Source organism: Erythranthe guttata, chromosome 4 (genome assembly GCF_056151865.1).
Source record: "Erythranthe guttata isolate IM_541 chromosome 4, IM_541, whole genome shotgun sequence".
Taxonomy (NCBI): domain Eukaryota; kingdom Viridiplantae; phylum Streptophyta; class Magnoliopsida; order Lamiales; family Phrymaceae; genus Erythranthe; species Erythranthe guttata.
This window is the reverse complement of record NC_142536.1, coordinates 3,455,472-3,476,395: the sequence shown is the minus strand read 5'-3', so window position 1 is coordinate 3,476,395 and position 20,924 is coordinate 3,455,472. Positions and strand designations below refer to the sequence as shown.

The 20,924-nt window shown below is 37.7% G+C and overlaps 6 protein-coding genes across 8 annotated transcripts; 3 read left to right on the top strand and 3 right to left on the bottom strand.

The window, feature by feature from the left end:
* Positions 1-66: 66 nt before the first annotated feature.
* SE (C2H2 zinc-finger protein SERRATE (SE)) lies at positions 67-5,846 on the top strand. Of its 2 annotated transcripts, none has more exons than XM_088816469.1 (12): positions 67-786; positions 1,516-1,640; positions 2,466-2,520; positions 2,714-2,788; positions 2,942-3,016; positions 3,096-3,143; positions 3,275-3,343; positions 3,445-4,245; positions 4,329-4,377; positions 4,462-4,739; positions 4,872-5,051; positions 5,389-5,846. In XM_088816469.1, the coding sequence occupies exons 1-12, from the start codon at positions 293-295 to the stop codon at positions 5,447-5,449; spliced, it is 2,310 nt and encodes a 769-aa protein (XP_088672595.1). In that variant the 5' UTR covers positions 67-292; the 3' UTR covers positions 5,450-5,846. The 2 variants fall into 2 exon arrangements, with proteins under 2 accessions (XP_088672595.1, XP_012850336.2); XM_012994882.2 differs by having other exon boundaries at positions 199-786; positions 1,516-1,628.
* A 551-nt stretch (positions 5,847-6,397) lies between these two features.
* LOC105970249 (short-chain dehydrogenase/reductase 1) lies at positions 6,398-8,766 on the top strand. The gene is made up of 5 exons (XM_012995082.2): positions 6,398-6,680; positions 6,769-7,012; positions 7,684-7,761; positions 7,873-8,058; positions 8,145-8,766. Exons 1-5 carry the CDS (start codon positions 6,436-6,438, stop codon positions 8,520-8,522), a joined length of 1,131 nt encoding a protein of 376 aa, XP_012850536.2. The 5' UTR covers positions 6,398-6,435; the 3' UTR covers positions 8,523-8,766.
* A 2,203-nt stretch (positions 8,767-10,969) lies between these two features.
* On the top strand, positions 10,970-13,014 carry LOC105970436 (non-specific lipid transfer protein GPI-anchored 2). Its single transcript, XM_012995293.2, has 3 exons — positions 10,970-11,665; positions 12,578-12,634; positions 12,764-13,014. Exons 1-3 carry the CDS (start codon positions 11,260-11,262, stop codon positions 12,883-12,885), a joined length of 585 nt encoding a protein of 194 aa, XP_012850747.2. The 5' UTR covers positions 10,970-11,259; the 3' UTR covers positions 12,886-13,014.
* LOC105970336 (GDSL esterase/lipase At1g71250) lies at positions 12,988-14,948 on the bottom strand. Its single transcript, XM_088816468.1, has 3 exons — positions 14,604-14,948; positions 13,586-14,221; positions 12,988-13,472 (listed from the first exon to the last, which is right to left on the bottom strand). The coding sequence occupies exons 1-3, from the start codon at positions 14,833-14,835 to the stop codon at positions 13,240-13,242; spliced, it is 1,101 nt and encodes a 366-aa protein (XP_088672594.1). The 5' UTR covers positions 14,836-14,948; the 3' UTR covers positions 12,988-13,239.
* An 80-nt stretch (positions 14,949-15,028) lies between these two features.
* LOC105970618 (HXXXD-type acyl-transferase family protein) lies at positions 15,029-16,498 on the bottom strand. The gene has a single exon (XM_012995484.2). It carries the CDS (start codon positions 16,496-16,498, stop codon positions 15,113-15,115), a length of 1,386 nt encoding a protein of 461 aa, XP_012850938.2. The 3' UTR covers positions 15,029-15,112.
* Positions 15,029-19,397, bottom strand: LOC105970527 (F-box/WD-40 repeat-containing protein At5g21040). Of its 2 annotated transcripts, none has more exons than XM_012995390.2 (2): positions 19,216-19,397; positions 15,029-18,907 (listed from the first exon to the last, which is right to left on the bottom strand). In XM_012995390.2, exon 2 carries the CDS (start codon positions 18,862-18,864, stop codon positions 17,239-17,241), a length of 1,626 nt encoding a protein of 541 aa, XP_012850844.1. In that variant the 5' UTR covers positions 18,865-18,907; positions 19,216-19,397; the 3' UTR covers positions 15,029-17,238. The 2 variants fall into 2 exon arrangements, with proteins under 2 accessions (XP_012850844.1, XP_088672590.1); XM_088816464.1 differs by having other exon boundaries at positions 19,138-19,294.
* Between the last annotated feature and the right edge of the window lie 1,527 nt (positions 19,398-20,924).

The window sequence follows — 20,924 nt, the reverse complement described above, 5'->3', positions numbered from 1 at the left end:
GGGGATTTTTTTGGTGGGGTATTGATTACGAATGTTGGGAATTAGCTGAAGCTCATGCATATGTTAAAGACGTTAATACCCTCAAAATTCATTTCCAATTTCCACAGTTAATAGAAACTGCAGTACAATTTAGGGAGGGTATTTATGTCATTTTCCACATACCCAATTGTCTCTCCCCCGCTCCAAAAACCCCCAAATTTATAATCATTTTCCCTCAGTTCTCCCACACTCACACTTCTCGTCACCGCTCCGAAGCAAATTAGGGTTTCGCCGCAAATCTCAGTGGCCGACGATGGCCGAAGTTTTAAACGACGCTGCCGTGGAAAACCTCGACAGTACCGGGGACCAAGACACTAATGCCAACCCTAGCGACGACAGCAATAAACCCTCCACCACCGCCCCCGCTGATGCACTCCCCGACTCCACTTCATCACCGCCGCCTTCTCCTCCTCCTCCGCCGCGGCGCGGCATCCGAGACCGTGATAGAAACTCCCGCGAGCGGCGCGATGACCGGGACTTTGACCGACCCCCTCGGCGTGAGTACTACAATCGCAACCGCTCTCCGCCACCTCCACTTCCGCCGCGTGAAAGGGACTATCAGAAGCGGGGAAGGCCGAGCCCGAGCCCTCCTCCACCGCCGTACAGAGACCGACGAGGTGGAGGCCAGCATTCTCCTCCGGGGAGACGGTCGCCCCCATTTCCACCTTATAAGAGGAGGAGGGATGATGGGTTTGACGGAAGGAGAGGGAGTCCTCGAGGTGGATATGGAGGACGAGGGGACCGAAGGTGAGCTTCAAATTTGATTTAGTTTCAACAACAGCAGCTCATTCATGTTAATTTACTGATTTAGTTATAGTTCAACTTACAGTAGGTTTTAAGGTTTGTTAGAAAGCAGATTTTCTAAGTATTTGGATCAACTCGATACTTTGTTTCTGTTCTAGGTTTCAACTCATTACATATGATAGTGTTGTGTCCGTGATTCGTACATTTTGTATACTAGCTGTATATGTTAATTTACACATGCATTTTATATAGCTCTGTGTTTATTTATACATGCATGTATCTATATCTTAGCAGTTCTGGTGTATATCACATATTTGATTATACCTTATACATGCACACAATTTGAAGAAGCACACTAATTTGTTCACATAAATATTTATTCATTGACATTTAATTTCAAATGTGGTATTTTAGTGAACAAACTTCTAGAAGAGTGTCTCTAAATATCAAGGCCCGGATTCAAAACATGATTGTTTTTACATATTACAACTTAACTAACTCTACTATATCGAGATAAATAGATAGTATGCCTCTTCAACTGTACATATCATTGGGGGATGGGAATAATATGTGCATGTTATGCTAACAGTCACATCATCTGCTAAACGTGGAAAATCTATTCTTCAATTCCGAAGAAATGGTGTTAATCACCTTATTTAGCAACACATGGTCCCTGATTGCGAACTTCTGATTTTCAATTAGTCAATTACTGATAGTAATATATTGGTTCAGGTTTGGTTATGATCACCCAGGAGGATATGAACGTGACATGGGTGGTAGACCTGGTTATCCTGATGAAAGGCCTCATGGGAGATTTATGGGCCGACCATCTGGTGGCTATCAAGGTGGTCCATCTGGTAATCTTTATGTCCTTGCTTTATGCGCATTTCTCTTAGCCAGTAGTTCTGAAGCTGCCTACTTTATGCACATTTTGAAATATTAATCTTAGATGGTAGGAAAATGAGGGGCTATTGTATAATATGATGGAAACTTAAAAGGAGTTGGGATTAATTTCTCAGATGGTTACCGACGTCTTACAAAACACTCTTTGGAGCTTGTTAGTGACAATGATGATCAATTTTTTTTGAAGTATGGTTATTCCTTTTGTAGTTAAATCCATTCTTGTTCAAAGAGTGTTAATGGTGCATGAGGATGTCATTGCAGTGTGTGCCTTATCATTCAAAGTCTTGTCTTCTCAGCCTGTTTAATGAAATGTACCAAGATTTCATAGATAGTTCAGTAGACAGATGATACAAAGCTCAACATGGTTGCACCTTTGAACATTGTGTGATTGCTGCAACCCAGTCCTAAAAAAAATTTAATGCAAATTTCAACATTGGTTTTGGAAAAAGAAAACGGCCCATTAGCTTTTCCTCAATTCTTTGAACCGTAATTCAATCTAACTCATTTTTCTTAAATTTCTTCACAAGATCCCCAAAATCTCAAACCCTACTCACTGGAGTCGTGATTTTTACTAAGTTATAGCAATTCTTTCGCAATCTAGGCGCTGTTTTTTTGCGATTAAACTCTTTTCAGTGCAATTTGGAGTGAGTATTGTGTGATTTGGTGTGGGTATTTGTGATTGCAGTTGCTTCTTGGATGATTTTTTGTCATGATACAGTAGTTTTAGTTTTTTATAGCAGCTTATTTATACTGTGTTCTTGTTATATTTCTCTCTACAGATTGGGATTCTGGTCGTGGTGGTTTTGCTGATGCTTTCAATGCTGGGGCCCAAAGGTATGCATCACTGTCAGCCTTCATTTTTTTCTTGTTTTCTTTAAGTTATGCTATATTCTGTTGTTATCGTTTCCTGATGTTATGTAGACACACAGACACGTATATCAATTCCATGTTTTGGACTTCCTTGTATTATCATTGCTAAATTATACCTTAAGCTAGATTTATTGATGTGTATATCGATTTTTTTCAGGGCGGGGTTGATGTCTTATAAGCAGTTTATGCAGGAACTTGAAGATGATATTTTACCAGCTGAAGCAGAGCGCAGGTCAGATTGGGAATGACAGAATGTTTTAGAGTTATAAATATAATTGTTTAATATAACTTGGTTGGCTCCTTTTTCTTTTACTGCTCATCTTGCTCCTTATGTTGCTATTTTTTTTTCTCTCTACTGATTAACTAATTTGCTGAGCATGATCAGATATCAAGAATACAAAACAGAGTACATATCAACCCAAAAAAGAACTTATTTCGATGCGCATAAGGATGAACAATGGTATGCTTCATCTTTTATTTGTTGTTTACTAAGTTTATTGCTTTTTTTGTTCCTTACTTGGTTTACTTTGTCTACTCAGGTTAAAAGACAAGTATCACCCAACAAACTTACTTGCTGTCATAGATCGGTGAGAATATTGCTTAAGGTTATTTAGTAACCGACCATGTGAACTGTTTGCGAAATGTCTACTTTGTAGATACTTTGTACTCCTGGTTCCATTTGATATTTATTGAACTCTATTGTCAATGGGCTTTGCAGGAGGAAGGAACTGGCAAAGAAGTTGGCAAAGGATTTTCAGCATGATCTTCTAACTGGGAATTTGAATTTGTAAGCTCCACTCCTAATTTTTATACTTTCAAACATACTTATGGTAACAATTCTCATATGAATATTAATATAAATTGAAATGACTTCTGTGTATGCTTCAGAGGTCCTGGGGTTACTCCTTCCTCTTTGAACAAAGAAGAGCAAACCAGCGGGCTTTATTTGGAGGATGAAGGAGATGCGGGTGGCAAAAGAAAACGGAATGTTAGGGGTGGCACCGAAGAGTCTGATCTTTCCTCTGCCCCAAAGGCTCACCCAGTCTCTTCTGAGCCCAGAAGAATCCAGGTTGATGTTGAACAAGCACAAGCTCTTGTACGGAAACTGGACTTAGAAAAAGGAATTGAGGATAATGTTTTAAGCCGTGCCGATAATGATAGAATGAGCAGAGACAAGTCTCATGGAAGTTCAAGTGGTCCAATTGTTATAATACGGGGCTCAACTGCTGTAAAAGGTCTTGAGGGGATTGAGCTTCTGGACACCCTTCTTACTTACCTCTGGCGCATTCACGGGGTTGATTATTATGGGTTAGTTGAATCAAGTGAAGCTAAAGGTTTCCGGCATGTTAGAGTGGATGGCAAGAATTCCGACTCAACTGCTAATGCAAATGAGTGGGAAAACAAATTAGACTCTCATTGGCAAGAGAGGCTGAAAGGCTCAGATCCCCTGGAGGTAATGTCTGCAAAGGAGAAGATAGACGCTGTTGCTGCTGAAGCTTTGGACCCACATGTCCGCAAAATTAGAGATGAAAAATATGGTTGGAAATTTGGATGTGGAGCAAAAGGCTGTACGAAACTCTTTCATGCTTCTGAGTTTGTCCTCAAACATTTAAAGTTGAAACACCCCGAGCTTGTGATGGAACTGACATCAAAATTGCGTGAAGAATTATATATTGAGAACTACATGAAGTAAGTGCAGACATTTGAATAATCGTGTGATATGCCTATATTTTATCGTTTTCAACAAGGTTCTTACATAGCATTTGTTACAGTGATAAAAATGCACCTGGAGGGACGCCTGTCATGCAGCCATCTTTTCAGGTATAGTTTATATGTGTTTGTATCTAGATTATGTTCCCCAATACTACTTCCGTGGTTTATTGTTATGTTGTCATTTTTTTGTAGAAGGATAAGCAACTGAGACGTAGGCCTGGCCTGGATAATAGAATGAAAGATGACAGAGGAAACCAGAGAGAACGAGACAACCGTGCCAATGGCAATGATAGATTTAATAGACCTGAAAACCCTCAATCTGATGATTTCCAATCAGGTAATGATAGTGGTGCTCCCGGAGACAATCCAGATGAACAAATGTTTGATTCTTTTGCAGCACAACATATGTCTCTTGGTCCTTTTTCTGGAGATATCCCCCCTCCTGTGCTGATGCCTGTTCCTGGAGCTGGGTAAGTTCACTTGCCCTCTCCCCATTTTCCCATATTCCCTCTTGTAATATAGTATCAGAAATTGTTAGTACGAATTTGAGTTTCAATGTATTTAGTAGTTTATGAATTTATATATGTTGTCATTGCTTGCAGTCCACTAGGGCCTTTTGTACCTGCTCCTCCTGAAGTTGCTATGCAAATGATGCGAGACCAAGGAGGACCTTCCCCTTTTGACGGTGGCAGAAATGGAAGATCAGGGCCCCAGCTAGGTGGACCTGCTCCAATTATTGCGTTACCCTCTAATTTTCGACAGGATCCTAGACGCTTGAGAAGGTCAGTTCTCTATTTACTTCAGCTAACTCTTTTCTGGTTGGGTTGCTGAAAATATCAATGATGGCATGTGTGCAAATTCAGCCACTCTTCAGCTTTCAACTTAATTTTAAGCAGGCCAGGAAACAATCGTCTTCTTTTATATACTTGATTTTGCTTCGTCATCTTTGGAAATAAGAAAGCTAAGCTAGACCCTATCACCACCATCTGCATGAAAATGCTTAACTAATCTGGATCAATGAAGAATTAGTTCATTGTTATTAAAATAAATTCTACTGCAGTTGTGTTACTGACCATTGTTCCAAAAATCTGACCTGAATTTATATATAATATTTTGCAGCTATAATGACCTGGATGCACCAGACGATGAAGTGACTGTTATAGATTACCGGAGTTTATAAATCGCATGCGAAACGTTTCTGTCTTTCACTTCTAGAGGCGTCATTCCCAGTTCGGTGAGCTGTAAAGATGCAAATGAGTCGTGCATTGAGAATTCCGTGCTCCAAAAACTGAACCAGGTAAGTCGAGGATCTGCTTGTGCATTTGGTATTCTGAGAAAAAAATCGAGAAAATTATTCCCCCCGATGGAGAGTTGTAGATTGGCACGTAAAGTGCCGTGTAATTTATTTGTAGACAATAAGATTATTTTTGTAACTTTTTTTGTTTGTTTTAAATTAGCCTAAAGAATTATCTATGTTGTTGAATCTTGTAAGATGTGGGAAAACCCAGATAGATTGATATTTTTGTTGTTTATAGACTTGGGAAGAAAAACATGTGTCCGGTTGTTGATGCTCGAAAGCGTGGTTTGTGCTCTGTTTGTTTATTTGACAAGATTTGAAAATTGATTCAAGCACCACTCCGTAATCGTTCCCAATCATATTATATACTTTATTACGAAAATCAATAATTTTGGGGTCAATCTCGAAGCCTGAAACAATTAGTTTTGGGCCTCCATTACTATTTAGTGGTATAATTTCAAGTATATCCCTTTCTGGGCGAGTAGCCATGAATAAAAACACCGGTTCGGCGATTCGGTAGCTCAGGTTGGACAGGCGAGTATACCCATCGATTTGGGGTCAAACCGGCTTGTGGCTGTGTCTAGATACAGAGACCGTAACGAGCAATAGCATTCCCATTCTCTTTAAAGATTTTGAATTATTTTCAGTCGGAAAATCGTCAAATATGAAATTTTCCATACAATCTATATAAACAAGTATAATAGTAAAAAATTTCAAAAAAAAAAGAATAATCTAAAATCTCCATTATTGTTTTATCTGTGGTGGGGTTAGGTTTGGTAGAATAACGAACCTCTTATTCGCCGAGGATCTGATTTAATTAGTCCGACCCTATAAAATCTCTCCAAATCTTTTTTTTTTTTAAATAAGGCATGTACCACTCTAAGCACTGGCTGGCCACTGAGTCAACAAATGGAGAGTTAGCAAAACAGCAATTAAGTACAATTAAGCAGATAATTAAACCTAATCAGATAGCCGCCCCCTTAATCATGGTTTATGTGGGATCCTTTCATTCCCTACCACCATTTTATTATGCTTTGAAGCTGCCACAAAAGCTCAGAAGCTATCCAAAATTCGCAATTATGGAACTCAATGCAGCTCAATCGCCACCAACAAGGTAAACAAAGAAATCATTTTGAGAAGAATTTTACAATGCAGCAGACTTGATTACGAGCAATTAATTTTGTGTTTGATTTTTTCGATAGGTACGCAGTTGTTACCGGAGCTAACAAGGGCATCGGCCTCGAGACCGTCCGGCAACTCGCGAACGCCGGCGCCACCGTTGTGTTGACGGCGAGAGATGAGAAGAGGGGAAATGAAGCCACTAATTTGCTGCACGAATCAGGTCTGTCAAATGTGGTGTTTCATCAGCTCGATGTTCGAGATGCACAGAGCATACAATCCCTAGCAAATTTTATCGCAACACACTTCCAAAGACTCGATATTTTGGTAAGTACAACTATCGTTTTCATAAATCAGACGCCGAATTTATGTTGGCATTTTGCTTACACCATTGATTATGAGGGAATTTTTTCTTTGAAAAAAAAATAATTAGGGATTTGAAAAAAGAGAAACAATCATTCTCTGTATAGTAGTGTTTCACTAATAGTGCAGTGGAAAGAGTTTTTTGCCTTTGATTCCGAAAGCAACATTCAATTGTTCGATCGAATTCAATAGTGGCAAGTGTTTCAGTATATTAGTGTAGTGGAAATATTCTTGAGAAGTTTTTGTGTATTTGATTGCAAAAGCATTGGAGAACGAGTATAACTTTAAAGAAATCGTAAAATAGGAGTTCCTTTGTAAAAAAGAACTATCTATTCGTACTTGGTATTTCCTTTCTTTCATTTAACTTTTTTGGTGTTTTGTGTAGTTGTAGGTAACAATTTAAACATTGCACGTTCTACGTAGTAATACCTCTTGCACCACAACATTTAAATCTTGTATGGGTTTCAGACGAAGATGGTTAAAATTCGTCTAAATTTAGAGATTACTGCAAAAATGGATCAGACTAATCCAATTCTTCGTTGAATGACCAAGTAGTTCTGCTGATTTGGTAAAATTTCATTGCAGTGGTATGCAATGCGTTCCCTTTAAATTGACTGGTGATTTAATTCCGACAGGTAAATAATGCCGGAGCTTCTGGAGTAGTCGTTGATGAAGATCGTTTAAGGGCTTTAAACATCGACCCTGCAACATGGGTAAGATAATAGAGAAGAAAATCAACTTCATTTATTGCATCCTCGATTTACGGAACCTATACGAATAAAGTAAATATCATGATCTCTTGTTTTCTCCTCCACAATGTACAGCTAGCAGGCAAGGCAGTAAACATGGTACAAGATGTTATTATAACAACCTATGACAAGGCTAAAGAATGCATAGACACCAATTACTACGGTGTCAAGAATGTAACCGAAGCTCTCCTTCCTCTGCTAAACAACTCCACTTTAGGAGCACGAATCGTGAATGTCTCTTCCCTAAGGAGTGAACTAAGTGTAAGAACATAAGACGACCACTTTGTCTATGTTTTGTATTCGTCTTTTCTAGTTGCGACTGAGTTTCTGCATGTGTCTAAATGCAGCGTATACCTAACGAGAAAACAAGAAAAGTACTCGGAGACATAGAAACTCTGACAGAGGAGAAAATTGACGGAATACTCCAGAAGTTTCTAGAAGATTTGCGAGACGATGCACTCGAAGCCAACGGGTGGCAAAAGATGCTACCGGCTTACAGCATATCCAAGGCGACACTCAATGCGTATACGAGGGTTCTTGCAAAGAAGTACCCTCAAATGTGTGTGAATTGTGTTCATCCTGGATATGTCGACACAGATATTAACTGGCACACCGGTACATTGACTGTGACAGAGGGAGCTCAAGGGTCTGTCATGTTAGCCTTACTACCCAAAGGAGGTCCTAGTGGATGCTATTTCGACCGTACAAATGTATCCGAGTTTTGAATTTGCTCGATTCCGATGATAATTTCTTTTTTCTCCTTTGTGATCGGTAAGGGAGCTGAGTGTAATTTTGCATTCATTTTATTACAGTTCTGAATTATTAAGACAAGTATCTGTTGTGCAATTACTGATTATGTAAAGCATACCGGTGCTTTTGTAGAGAACTATTTTTAGAAAACCGATTCGAAGTGCACTGCGAATGAATTATTGTGTTTCGATGGTGTAAAATATAATTATTAATTTTTCAGGGGTGCCAAGTGAAATTATAATTTTTTAATTTACAAAAAATAGATGATTCGATTAAATTCCAACAACCCACCGTCATGGGTCGAATTCCTTTTCCCTTTCTCATTGAATTTTCTCAACTTCTTTTTTTCTTTCTTTTCTTTTGGTTATATTTTCTCTAATTCCAAATTTCAATGATCAATACTTTTCGTTTCTTTATATTTTCTCCAATTCCAACTTTCAACTATAATACTTGTCAATACACGTGTATTAATGTCGTTTGATTACCCTTATAAGATTTTTCTGGTCAAACAATAGGAGCTAGTAACACGTTCAATTGACAAGATTCACACATTTTCAAATTCGATAGTAATCTAAAAGTTCGGTGCTGACTAAACAAGTAAAATACTATATGTTAATTTCATTAAATAAAATGTTTTATAGACAAATCACATATAATTCCAGAATTTAACAGATTTAATATAAGAACAAATCCGATGAATTGAACGTCTTAACAATAGAGAATTAATTCAATCTCAAATAATCCAAATTAATCCGATATAGATAACTCAACGAGCCCTGAATATACTCAATATATTTTAGTAGATGTAATATTAGAAGATTTGTGCGTAAATGGAGACTCAACGCACTAACTTTCGATCTGCCAACAATAAATGTAAGCATCCAATCAATTCACAGCTAATTCCCAAAACCTAATTTGCATCATACTTTTGTTCAAACTTGTGGGATTCGAATATAGTGGGCCACACTTGTCACATGGCCCAACATTTATTGTTGCACATCACTTCTACATTCAACGTCTTATTTGTAGTGATAAAAAAAAAAAAAAAAAAAAATAATAATATAAAGCAATTTATGAAAGTCATTCAATAGGTTTTCCCATTTGTGCATGAAGAAAATAATGATGATCCAACCACTAAAGATATCTCCTTAATTATTTGAGAAGTTGTAACATTTATTGCATTTCTTTTTTAAGTTGATGAATCTAAAGAAGATATTTACATGGTGAAGAATTAGATAAGTAGGTAAAATTACTATTTATGAATTATTTCTAATTATTTCATATATTTAGGCCAAAGAAAAAAGAAAGATAGTCATAATAATTACATCTAATAAAAGGGATTTGATAAATGTCGTTTCAGTTTTAATAATATCATTTCAACTTCAAACGTGATTCTGATCACTTTCGAAGCAGAAAGTGGCAAAACTCAAAACATGGAATTCGCATATGTTTGAGTTAGCTTTTATAATCCAACTTGAATTAGAAAGATTGGATGTTACATTAGAAAGGTATGAATGAATCATCGCACATTGCCCACGACTTCGATTTTTTGAATTATCTAAAATTCAAAACGTAACTCAATCATGTATAACTTTATCATTCGACATCGAAATTGATCAAAACTAATATTAGTAAAATTAAAACGATATTTAACACTGCAGCTAACAAAAGTTGAAAAAGGAATTAGTAACCGTTTAAAGAATTTAGTGATGAAATGAAAAGAAGATGAAAAAGGGAAGAAAAAGAATGATATCCGTGCAATAAATGTATGGAAAAAAGATGGATGTGTGAAAGAAGCAAAGACCGTCAAACATAGCGAATTAAGGACGGTTTGGTAGTAGGTGGTTTTGCCAGAAATTTTTTTTTTTTGGCTCAAACGTTAGCTGTTATTATTACATAATAATATGTACATAATTTTTTAATTTTATTTTGCCATCCCTGAATATTCTTTTTTTTTTTTTTCTCCCAAAATAATTTCAATTCTCCCCATAAATAAAAATTAAGATCCCAAATATAACACAATTATTATATATTAAGGTATATTCAGCGACGCTCGTGAGATAACCCTCCTGTTTGGGTTATTACAAATTTACAATCACCCTGTTCAACTATGAATTTTCTTACAGTCCTACTGTTGCGGTGTTAAATTTAGTGAATCTTCTAGATTATATTGAATATTTTTCAGTTTGTACCTGTTTTATCCAATTCGATCTCCGAATTTAAAACAAGATGATTATAAAATGTGTCTGCTAGCTCGTAAATATTAGATTGTGGTGAATTATAAATTGTTTTTTTGGTACAAATAGAGCACAAAATAAAGTACACTATAAGAATGGACATGTAAGCAAATTCAGGTGCTTGTAATTAGTAATTACCCAAAAAAAAAAAAAAATCGTCGTAATTTGATATTGCCGTAGGGCTGAGCGTAATTTACCCTTAAAAAAACACATATATGTCATCAATTCTATTTTGATTTCATAATTGAAACTATAAAATGACATGTGATATAAAACAGTAAAAACTCGGTAAAGCGAGGGTTAATTTGGGAATACGTAGAATTTATAACTAATACTTCAGAATTGAACAAACCGTTCACACCACACAGTGAAGCTTTAAATACAACCCAATTTCCCCAATTACATACAGATACATACAACTCTGGGCCACCATAATCCCCAATCAGAGAAAACCTAATTACAAACCACAGCAGCAATGGGAGCAGAGGCCAGAACCACCACCGCCGTCGCAGTACTCATTGTCGCCGCCATCTTCGCGGCGGCGCTCCCTCGCATGAGCGCACAAGCACCGGGCTCAGCCCCGATGATTCCGATGATGCCGCCGTTCACAATGGCACCTTCTCCCGCCGGAGAAGTAGATTGCATGACGTACCTGCTGCAGCTGTCCGATTGCTTGACATTCGTGGAGAGTGGGAGTAACCTGACCATACCTGACCGTGGTTGCTGCCCGGAACTGGCGAACCTGGTTGACTCAGAGCCGATTTGCTTGTGTCAGCTACTCGGTAACCCCGCTCAGACTGGCCTCCCCATTGATATTGATCGGGCACTTATGCTGCCCGCTGTATGTAATGTCACCACTCCTCCGGTTTCCATGTGTCCAGGTACTCTACTCTACTTTACTCTCTCTCTCTCTCTCTCTCTCTCTCTCTCTCTCTCTCTCTCTATTATTTTATTTTATTTATTTAAATATTATATATATTTAATTAATCAATAATTTTCCATATCATAATTTTGACTTAAAATGACTAATGTTTTTTCGATAATTAATTACTAGCAGCTGTATTTAATTAGTTTTTCACTTAAATGAGGTTACTAGATTCGATGGGAGCTATTTTTAATCTATTTTTCATCATAATACGATTTAATTTTTTTTTTTTAATAATTAAGAAAATTTTAAACTAATTATTAATTGCATCTGAATGTAGAAAATGAATATATTTATATCTCAATTGTTCGATTATGGGTGTAAATGAGCCCGGCCAATTTTCTCTAACTCGAGTCGAATATATATATATATATATAAAAGCTCTTGAATCGGCTCATGAGCTTATGAACAGCTAAAGACGGGCTCGAGCTTGTAAAATGCTCAAACTTTTGTCGAGCCTCATCAAGATAAGCCGGCTCAACTCATTTAGACCCTCAGTCCGATCATGCCAACACGGCTTATCATAAACAAGATGCACCGAATATAGTCAGCTATTTAAAAAGGAAATTCGTATTTGATCCTCTTTTCCATTGTCACAAAAATACAAATTTTAAAATGTTTTCAAATTTCAAAATTTTATTTTTTCTGTCCCCCCAACTCTTGTCTTATTCATTATTATTGCATTAAATTGCTACCCACCTAACCACATGGCTTGTATCATACCGACCTTTTCTAGGGTTCATTGGTAGATTGGATATTTTATTTATTTATTCGTATGCAAAAGTGTATATTTTATTCATTTATTAATTGTTTAATCAAAATTTTCGATTTACCTAACTAATTAGTAATTAATTTTTATTGAATGCAGGTGCTGGTGTTCCAGTAGGATCTCCTCTTTCACCAAGTGAAGCTCCTTTATCAGATGGTACATATTAATCCCATCTTTCAACAACTGGGGAAAAAAAAAATTGTTAATCTAGTAAAAAACAAGAAGATTAACATCGTTAATTGTGCTTTAATCTCATCTTAATTAATTGTTTAATAATATTTACAGGTGGATCAGTAGCAGCAAGCCCAACTCCTGGGAATCCCTCCAGCTGGAGTCCAAGCAGTTTAGCCACTAAGCATCATTACCTCATTGGATTAGCAGCTGTTTTATCCACTTATCTTTTCTAATCAGTCTTAAGCATTTTCTTGAAATTCATTGTTATTAATATTCTTGATTTTACCATTTATATTTATATATATTTATGTATGCTGTAGCTACTACATGTTCTATTTTTAAATAACATTTTGATTTTATTAGATGTGTATTCATATTTGATTTAAACAATACTTCTTTCATCGGGAGACAAAACCTGAAGTGTTCATACTCGTTTATTAGATGCTACACTCAGTAAAATACACCACCTGGTATAGCAAATTCCATTCCCCCACACACACACACCAATGTTGGTGTGTGTGAATAAACGGTCCATCTTCCACTCGGTGTACTCGTCCACGAATGCAGCATAGATTTGACCGTTACGTTTACACTGAAATGGAGAGCAATTCATGCACGGTAATTGGACGACAAATGGAAGACAAGGGTCGTCCTGACCAAGCTGAATCGGCCAACAAAGAGTTGACCACAGGGGTCGGGTTAGATAGGTCCCACCACACGCGTCTTGTAGGGTCATCACACGCAATCTCCATCGAGGGGCAACCACTCTCCCCACCATACCTACCTTTTCCGCAACACGCGTTCTTTACATCCTCTATTTCTGCACGAGAACAAATCTCCGTATACAATACTAGATTTTCATGAGGGGGCCACGGCCCCTCACGGAACACAACGAATATTATGTAGTAAGAATAATGAGGATTAATATTGTACCATAGGCTTCGGGGTTGTGGATGAACTCCATTAAAGCTCGATAAACGTCGCAGAAGACTACGTGAGCCCCGGGCAATTCCACGTTAATGGCAACGATATTCTCCTCCAGCCTCGTATTATACTCCAAGACAGCCATATTAACCTCATCCAAACAACCCTCTATTTCTCCTCTTGCACCGTTGGAAGAACTATCGAACTTCATAAGTAGCATGTCAGGTGCGCACCCTAACGGTAGTACGCCAGCACAGACGATCTTTCTCACGTTGGTTGCGTAGAGATTTCTAACAGCGTTGGTCATTTGTTGGACTAATATGTGGCTGAAGTTTTGTGGGCTGTGTTTGAAGTTGATCGGTGAAGATCTGTCGTGGAAGTAGTCGATGAAGTCGTCTTTCCCGAAGGAGAGGTAGAAAATGGAGGATTGGATGAATTTGTTGGCGGTTTGTTCTCCGAGGTGAAGCTGTAATAACTGGATAATCTGGAAAGACTGGCTTAGCTGCTGGTTGAGGGATTGGTGGCTTCGGCTGCCGGTGTAGAGGATTGTACCTTCTGCTGAGCCGAAGTTAATTCCGCCTAAGATTGCGTTGATTGAGCCGTTGTGGCTGTAGAACGGTATCGTATTTAACCCCATTTTTTTCGCTGCATTAAAAAAAAAAAAAGAAAAAAAAAAGATAGCTGGATTAGAATTTTGGTATACACTTCTCAGTTCAGAAAGAATCAATGAATTAATCCTCAACCAAACAGTACTAAAACAACAATTATCAAGAAAATCAACTCAAATAAAAGGAATTTAGGACATGATGAAATAAATCCCATCTTCCTATATTTCTTCTTCAAAGGTTTATACACCATGGATGTGTGGTGTGTGTGTGTGTGTGTGTGTGTGTGTGTGTGTGTGTGTGTGCGTGTGCGTGTGCGTGTGCGTGTGCGTGTGCGTGTGCGTGTGCGTGTGCGTGTGCGTGTGTGTGTGTGTGTGTGTGAGAGAGAGAGAGAGAGAGAGAGAGAGAGAGAGAGAGAGTACCAAGAATGTGAGGAAGAAGAGTAGCATCAGAGCCATTGCATGGAAACAAAGACAGATTTCGGTGGGAGAGCACATAATACGGAGTGTTGTCTCCACAATCGACAGAGGAGTCTCCCAACACGTACATTGCCCTGACAGGCGACACCGTTTCCTCAGCAGAAACATGTCCATGTCGAAAAGTAATCATCAGAACAGCACTCAACAGACACATAACCAACTCTCTAATCCCCATTTCTTCTGCTCTCTTTCAAGATTATCTTGTTTGCTTCCTTCTTTCAGCTTCAAACAAATGAATACTAAATCTTGAGTTATTCACAAAAATGTGGTGCAAGAGTTACTTTTTCTTGTATGGTTAACTCACAAGTTCTGTGCTTCATTTTTTTTTTCCCTCCTATTTTCATTTACAGGAGTTCAAGAAAAAAAAATAGAAAATAAAAATAGAGCAAATTTATATATCTGAGTGAAAAAAAATCACATAACAAGCAATACAGATACAGTATATAACTAAATTACTCTAACATAACAGACATTAACAACTCCCCAAATCTCTGGCAAGCACATTCTGGCAAGCATATACACAGCACCATTGCTCCACTGTACTCAGCATCCCCTCCCTCAGGCAGAAACACGCACACTTGCGGTGTCGGAGTCAAATCGATCGGGCCCGCATATACAGGCTTACCCCAACCGAAATCAGCCGACTCGTATATCAAAAATCGAGTCCACTGTGTTATTGTCAATTTCCCACCAAACTCAAGCCTCTTAGGCCTAACCACATCGATGTAATCAATTGTGGATCTCAAATACTCCTCCGATACACCCAAACGGGCCCCGTGCACCAAACGGGCTATCTCCGCTAGGGTTCCGCCGACAAGCCTCTCGATGGTGCTCGTGGCACAAGCCACGCACAAGCAATTCCCATAGAACCCATCTCTCAGAGGTGGATTCTTGATTTTGGCGCGAGCATTTACCGAAAAAGTGAGGCGAAGCTCGTAATCGAGAGGTTCAATATCCAATGCTTTCACCCACGATCTCCACACATGAGCCGCCATTGCATCGAAAGTCGTGTTTGAAAACTCTCCATCTTCTTCTTGAGCCAATATCTTCAAACGGGCTTGGTACTCTTTGCTTAAACGGTAGCACTTCTGAATGGGGTTGCCTTGCCATAACCGCGTAATGAGGTTCGAGCCCTCTTCGATTGTCTGGAACTCTGTGTGGGAGAATTCGATCCTCTGGGGTCCACGTGGCAGAAAGATTTCTCGATCCCAGCAAGGGTTTGGATTCGCAACCAATGAGCCCGTTTTTGCCGTTTCTGCCCATGCGCTGAGAAACTGCATTGCTCCAAGGCCGTCGCACAAACAATGGCAGATTCTCAGGCCGAGGCAAAAACCACCACATGTGAATTTGGTCACTTGGGCAATCACCAATGGCATGTCAACAACTTTGTACTGCTCTTCATCGGGGAATCTGTAGATCAGCTTTATCCAGGCAGGATTTGGGACCGTTAGATCTCCGAGATCTGCTAACGCCAGATCAGAATGCGCCTCGACCATTAGAGCACCTTGATCTGGCCCAAAGAAAACCTCGAGTTTCCCGTTTTCTGTCTCTCTTAGTCTACCTGTGAAAGGGTAATAAGGTACTAAGACCCTCATGAGAGCATCTTTCAGTATTTGACCAACGTTTTCGTCTTGTGATATCAAACCTTTCGATCGGTAAAAATACACTGTTGGAGTGAAAACGCGCACACCAATCATGTCATCGAGATTAGAGAGGTAGAGGCTATCTTGATTGTGTGATGTGAAGTGACAATTAGACAAGATCGGATTTATGTTGTCAATTGTTATAGGAATATCTAGTTGAGGAAAACCGAGTTCTTGAACCCAGTGATCCATCATAGGAGGGGGGGAGCAAATTTCGAAGAATATTCAGCATGAATTTTCTTGCTCTTTATAGATAATCAAAGATGTCAAGCTACACAACTTAATTAAATAATGTGCATATTACCATATTATCTTTGCTAAATCTTTGTAGGTGAAGTTCAGTTCATGTGCAGATAACCAAGTTAAAGAGGGAAAGAATCACTCTAAATGTATGATTCTTAAGTTGCTAGGACATGCTTATCCTATTAGGATTGACCATATTTACAATATCATAGACCATAGTCAATCAAAAACGAGATGATCGTGGAATTTATATTTATTTGTAAACTGGGATTGTGAAAGCGGAATTATCTCATGCCTGTTGATAACTTATACGATATCATTCCCAACTCCACCCCTCAAATTAAAATTCCTTCATTCGAATGCAACTTCCGAGAAAGAGAATATGCACCGAATCTACCTTGATCCAAATCATGCAAAAATCAAGCCACTAAAATACTTGCTAAACCTTCAGCTACGGGTAAAAGAATACAGAGGGGCTGTTAAAAGAAAGGCTGTTAAAAGAATAACAGAAAGAAAAGAAATATGTAATGTAAGCCAACTAACAATCGATTTTTTTTGTATAGAAGTTAAGCATTCATGTAATCATCAACATGAAAACTACAAAAAGCTAATCCGGCTATTCTTTCATGCATACCTAGCCAATTAATACTAAAATGACAGGGTCTAAAAATACTCGGAAAATAGATCCAAGACTATGCTTTCACCTTCCAACTTACTCTACGCTTGTTATGCCAACCGCTCCTATTGCTGTTTATCTGGTTCTTCTTTGCAGCAACCGAACACTGCTCACCTTGACTACCTTTACCACCCATTTCTACTTGGATCTTGTTACGCCTCATTCGGTTTTCGAGCCTAATACCCTTCAAATTCCGGGCCCTCTCCTCCTTCTCCAGAGCTTGTGAGAAGTTCCAAATCCTAACAACACCATCTTCACCTCCACAAACAATCCGATCAGCACCAATGCCCACCGAGAACAAATTGCTCCCGAATCCATGCAGCATTCTCTGTGGAGGTTCAACATTCTTTTGATTCTTCAAGTGCTTAGCCCCAAAAGTATTATCTTTCGAAGAACGACCGGTTTTCTTCAACAGCTTTCTGACATCAATAAGCGAAATCTTTCCATCACTGGAAGCTGAAACCAGCCAAGGGAACTCAAACGCAAGAGAGTAAACGGGCCCCGTGTGAGGACTCCAACTAGCGATTCTCCGTGCATTGCACTTAATAACATTTCTAGTGACCTCAAACATGTGTATAGAACCATCTTCTCCTCCGGTAAACAAAAGCTTCCCCGTGTGGCTTCGTGCCAAAGAATACGTATTGCCGAAGTGAGCACTATTGATAACGCCAAGCTGAGTTCCGTGATTAGTATCCCAGATGTAAACACCCGAACCAGCTGTACTCCAAATTGTGGTATCATGAGGGACCACGCTCCAAACCCAGTCGTTATGCACAAGAACCTTCAAACATTTCAGACAAGAACGACCCCAAACACGTACAGTCATGTCCCAAGAGCCACTATAAATCATGGTAAAATCCAATGCAAGACAAGTTATAGGACCCTCGTGCCTGAAATTTTGAAAACGCGTTTCTTGATTTTGAGGCGGTCTTAGGTCAAACAAGTGAGGGTTCCCATCAACTACCTCCCAACCATGTATAAGCCCATTAGTACCTCCAGCAATTAAGAGCTTCGTATCGGCTGCAATTGCACGAATAGTGCAACCGAGGGGTCGAGACGAAGCAATTGAGAGACCTTCTTCCATGTCCCACATTCTTACAACCTGATCATATCCAGATGTGAAAACGAGCTTTTTAGAAACTAGTACGAATACAGTCCTGATAGCTTCTCTGTGACCGTACAGTGTGTCCATGGTGTAACGCCCCATAAATACCTTGCTCCGAAACTCTCTATCCACAAAAAGTTTCTTCCATGAGTTTTCATTCGAATAACCTGGCCCGAAATTGACTGCAGTTGTAGGATGGCCCCACCTCTCCTGATACAAGTCCTTCCACGCGTAGTGCTCAGAGACGAGCTTATACAACGACGTACTGACACAGGACACAATACCGAGCCCTTTCGAGTCGAGGAAATTGAGAATTTCGGAGATTAATGCTGGAGGAAGATCAGCAAAACACAGCCTGTGATCTTGAGAAGCTTCAATGGAAGGTAACCCAATTTTCAAATTTGATATTGGTAGACTGTGCTGACTTTCAGCCCCCAAGGATTCGGTTTTCGCGTTTTCAATCGAGATAACTTGATCTGGGTCGAAATTCGTAGAAATGTCTTTCACAGCAGCAGCATGTTGGCATCCAAATGCCATAAATTCTGAATTTGATTGAGATATTCACACTCAAAAATCGACCCTACATAAGAGAACTTCTGAATTATCACAAAATGATATAATTCCAAAATAGACTGAACCAAAATTGGGGAAAATCCAAAACCCTAGTAACAGTCTAAATTCAATCACTAGCCTAATCACTCAAGCTCCATGGAAGTATAAAACAACAGCAATCACTTAAACAATAACGAAGAAATAAGAAATCCCAATTAATACAAAAACAAAAAAGATACAAAATTCAAAAAATCATACTAAAATCACGAAGAGCAAATCCAAATGATTGTTTGAAAATCTGCGTATGAGAAGAAAAATCAGAACTTAAACACGAACCTGTTTTTATTTTACTTTCTCAGTTATTTGTTTTTACAATTTCCGGAGAGTTGAAAGAGTGATAAAATTAGGGCAAATCTCTATACTCCATGCCTAGTACTGGATTTTATTAGGGTTTCTTTTATTCATTCATTTGTTAATACAAAGATGTGTAAATTTAGAATAATTTTTATGTTGGTTTCAATTCGAAAAGTTTTTTGTTTTTGGAAATAATATTTTTTATTTCAAATTCCAAAAAAAATCTGAACTTCCAATTTCGATTTTTTTTTTCTTTTTCTTTGTATCTAATTTGGAATATTCACTTATGTGACTCCGATTTTAATTTTCAAAATAATCATAGAAATTCAATTATTTATTTTCCCAAAATTATACTTATAATCAGTATTATCGTCCTAAAATTTTCGATTTTCAAAATATCGATTTTTTATTTTTTTTTCTGAAATATTTTGAAATAAAACTGGAATTAGTTTTTTGCTTTCCAAAAAAATATATAATTTATTTTTTCACTTTTGAAAAAATTCAAAAATAAAAATTCCGATATAGCCCTTTCGATTTTAATTCTCATTCGTAGTCCCTTAAGTTCCACATAATTACATATATCAAAGATTTATAGTTGTAATGACGACTTCTTTTGCAATCCCCGTCCCCGCCCCGTTTCAAAATCCCCATTCGTATTCCCGTAAAAAAATTCCGTCGAGTATCCCATCCCCGTCGCCGTGAACATTAAACGGGTACTCCCGGGCCCACCCCGCCAAATTCTCCGAAAAATTATGCACATACACCTTAATTGGGCCTTTGGGTCTTATTTAAATTATAGGTTTGAATCTTGTTGGGCCAAGAACCCAATGGACACTATTTGTTAAATTACTTCTCTTTTAAATTATTTCTATATTTTGGTTTAGTTGATTTAATTAATTTAATTTCAAATTTTAATCTTTAGATTGCGTCTGATGGAACTTACATTAGCTAAAAATTCAAGAAATATATTTCTCAAAAAATTGAAGTTATTCAAACTAAACCAATCATTCATACAAATCAATTTGGACAACTTGAAAGAAAAAATAAAATACTAAAGAAATAATTAATTAATTTTTTTATTATAAGAAGTTCGAAGAGTAACCGTAATTTAGTCAAATTGCTGCTGGTTTTGTGGAACAAATAATTGATGGAATGGGCATCTCAATAAATAAATAAAAATTGATGTATATATATATTTTTATATGTATTTTCAATTAATAAAAAAAAGGACAATGTGCAAGTAAATTATGTATGTACTTGATAATTTAGTGAAATTCAGTTTGGCTGGGACCCCGGGCAAAAAGATATAACTGTAGCAACCTGCAGTAAGGTACAATAAAATAATAAATATAAAATTGTATTTAAATAGAAAGAAAAATTCAAAGCTTGTACTAATTGCAGCTTCCAATTATAGGTGTCCAACTAGGTAATCCCATCTTTTGATACTATCATTTTATATTTTTATTAGAAGAAATATATTATTATTATTTTTGTTTGTATCATTTGAATTTTAAAAATTAATAATTTATTTATAATATCAATATTATTATGCATTTATTGTAGATGAAAAAAAATAGAATTTTCAATTTTCACAATATTGTGATCCGAAAAAAAAAATCAATTTTCAAACATATTTTTCCTTTACAATTTTCAATTTTTCTTTTGCTACGAACTTGTAATTAGTTTCCACA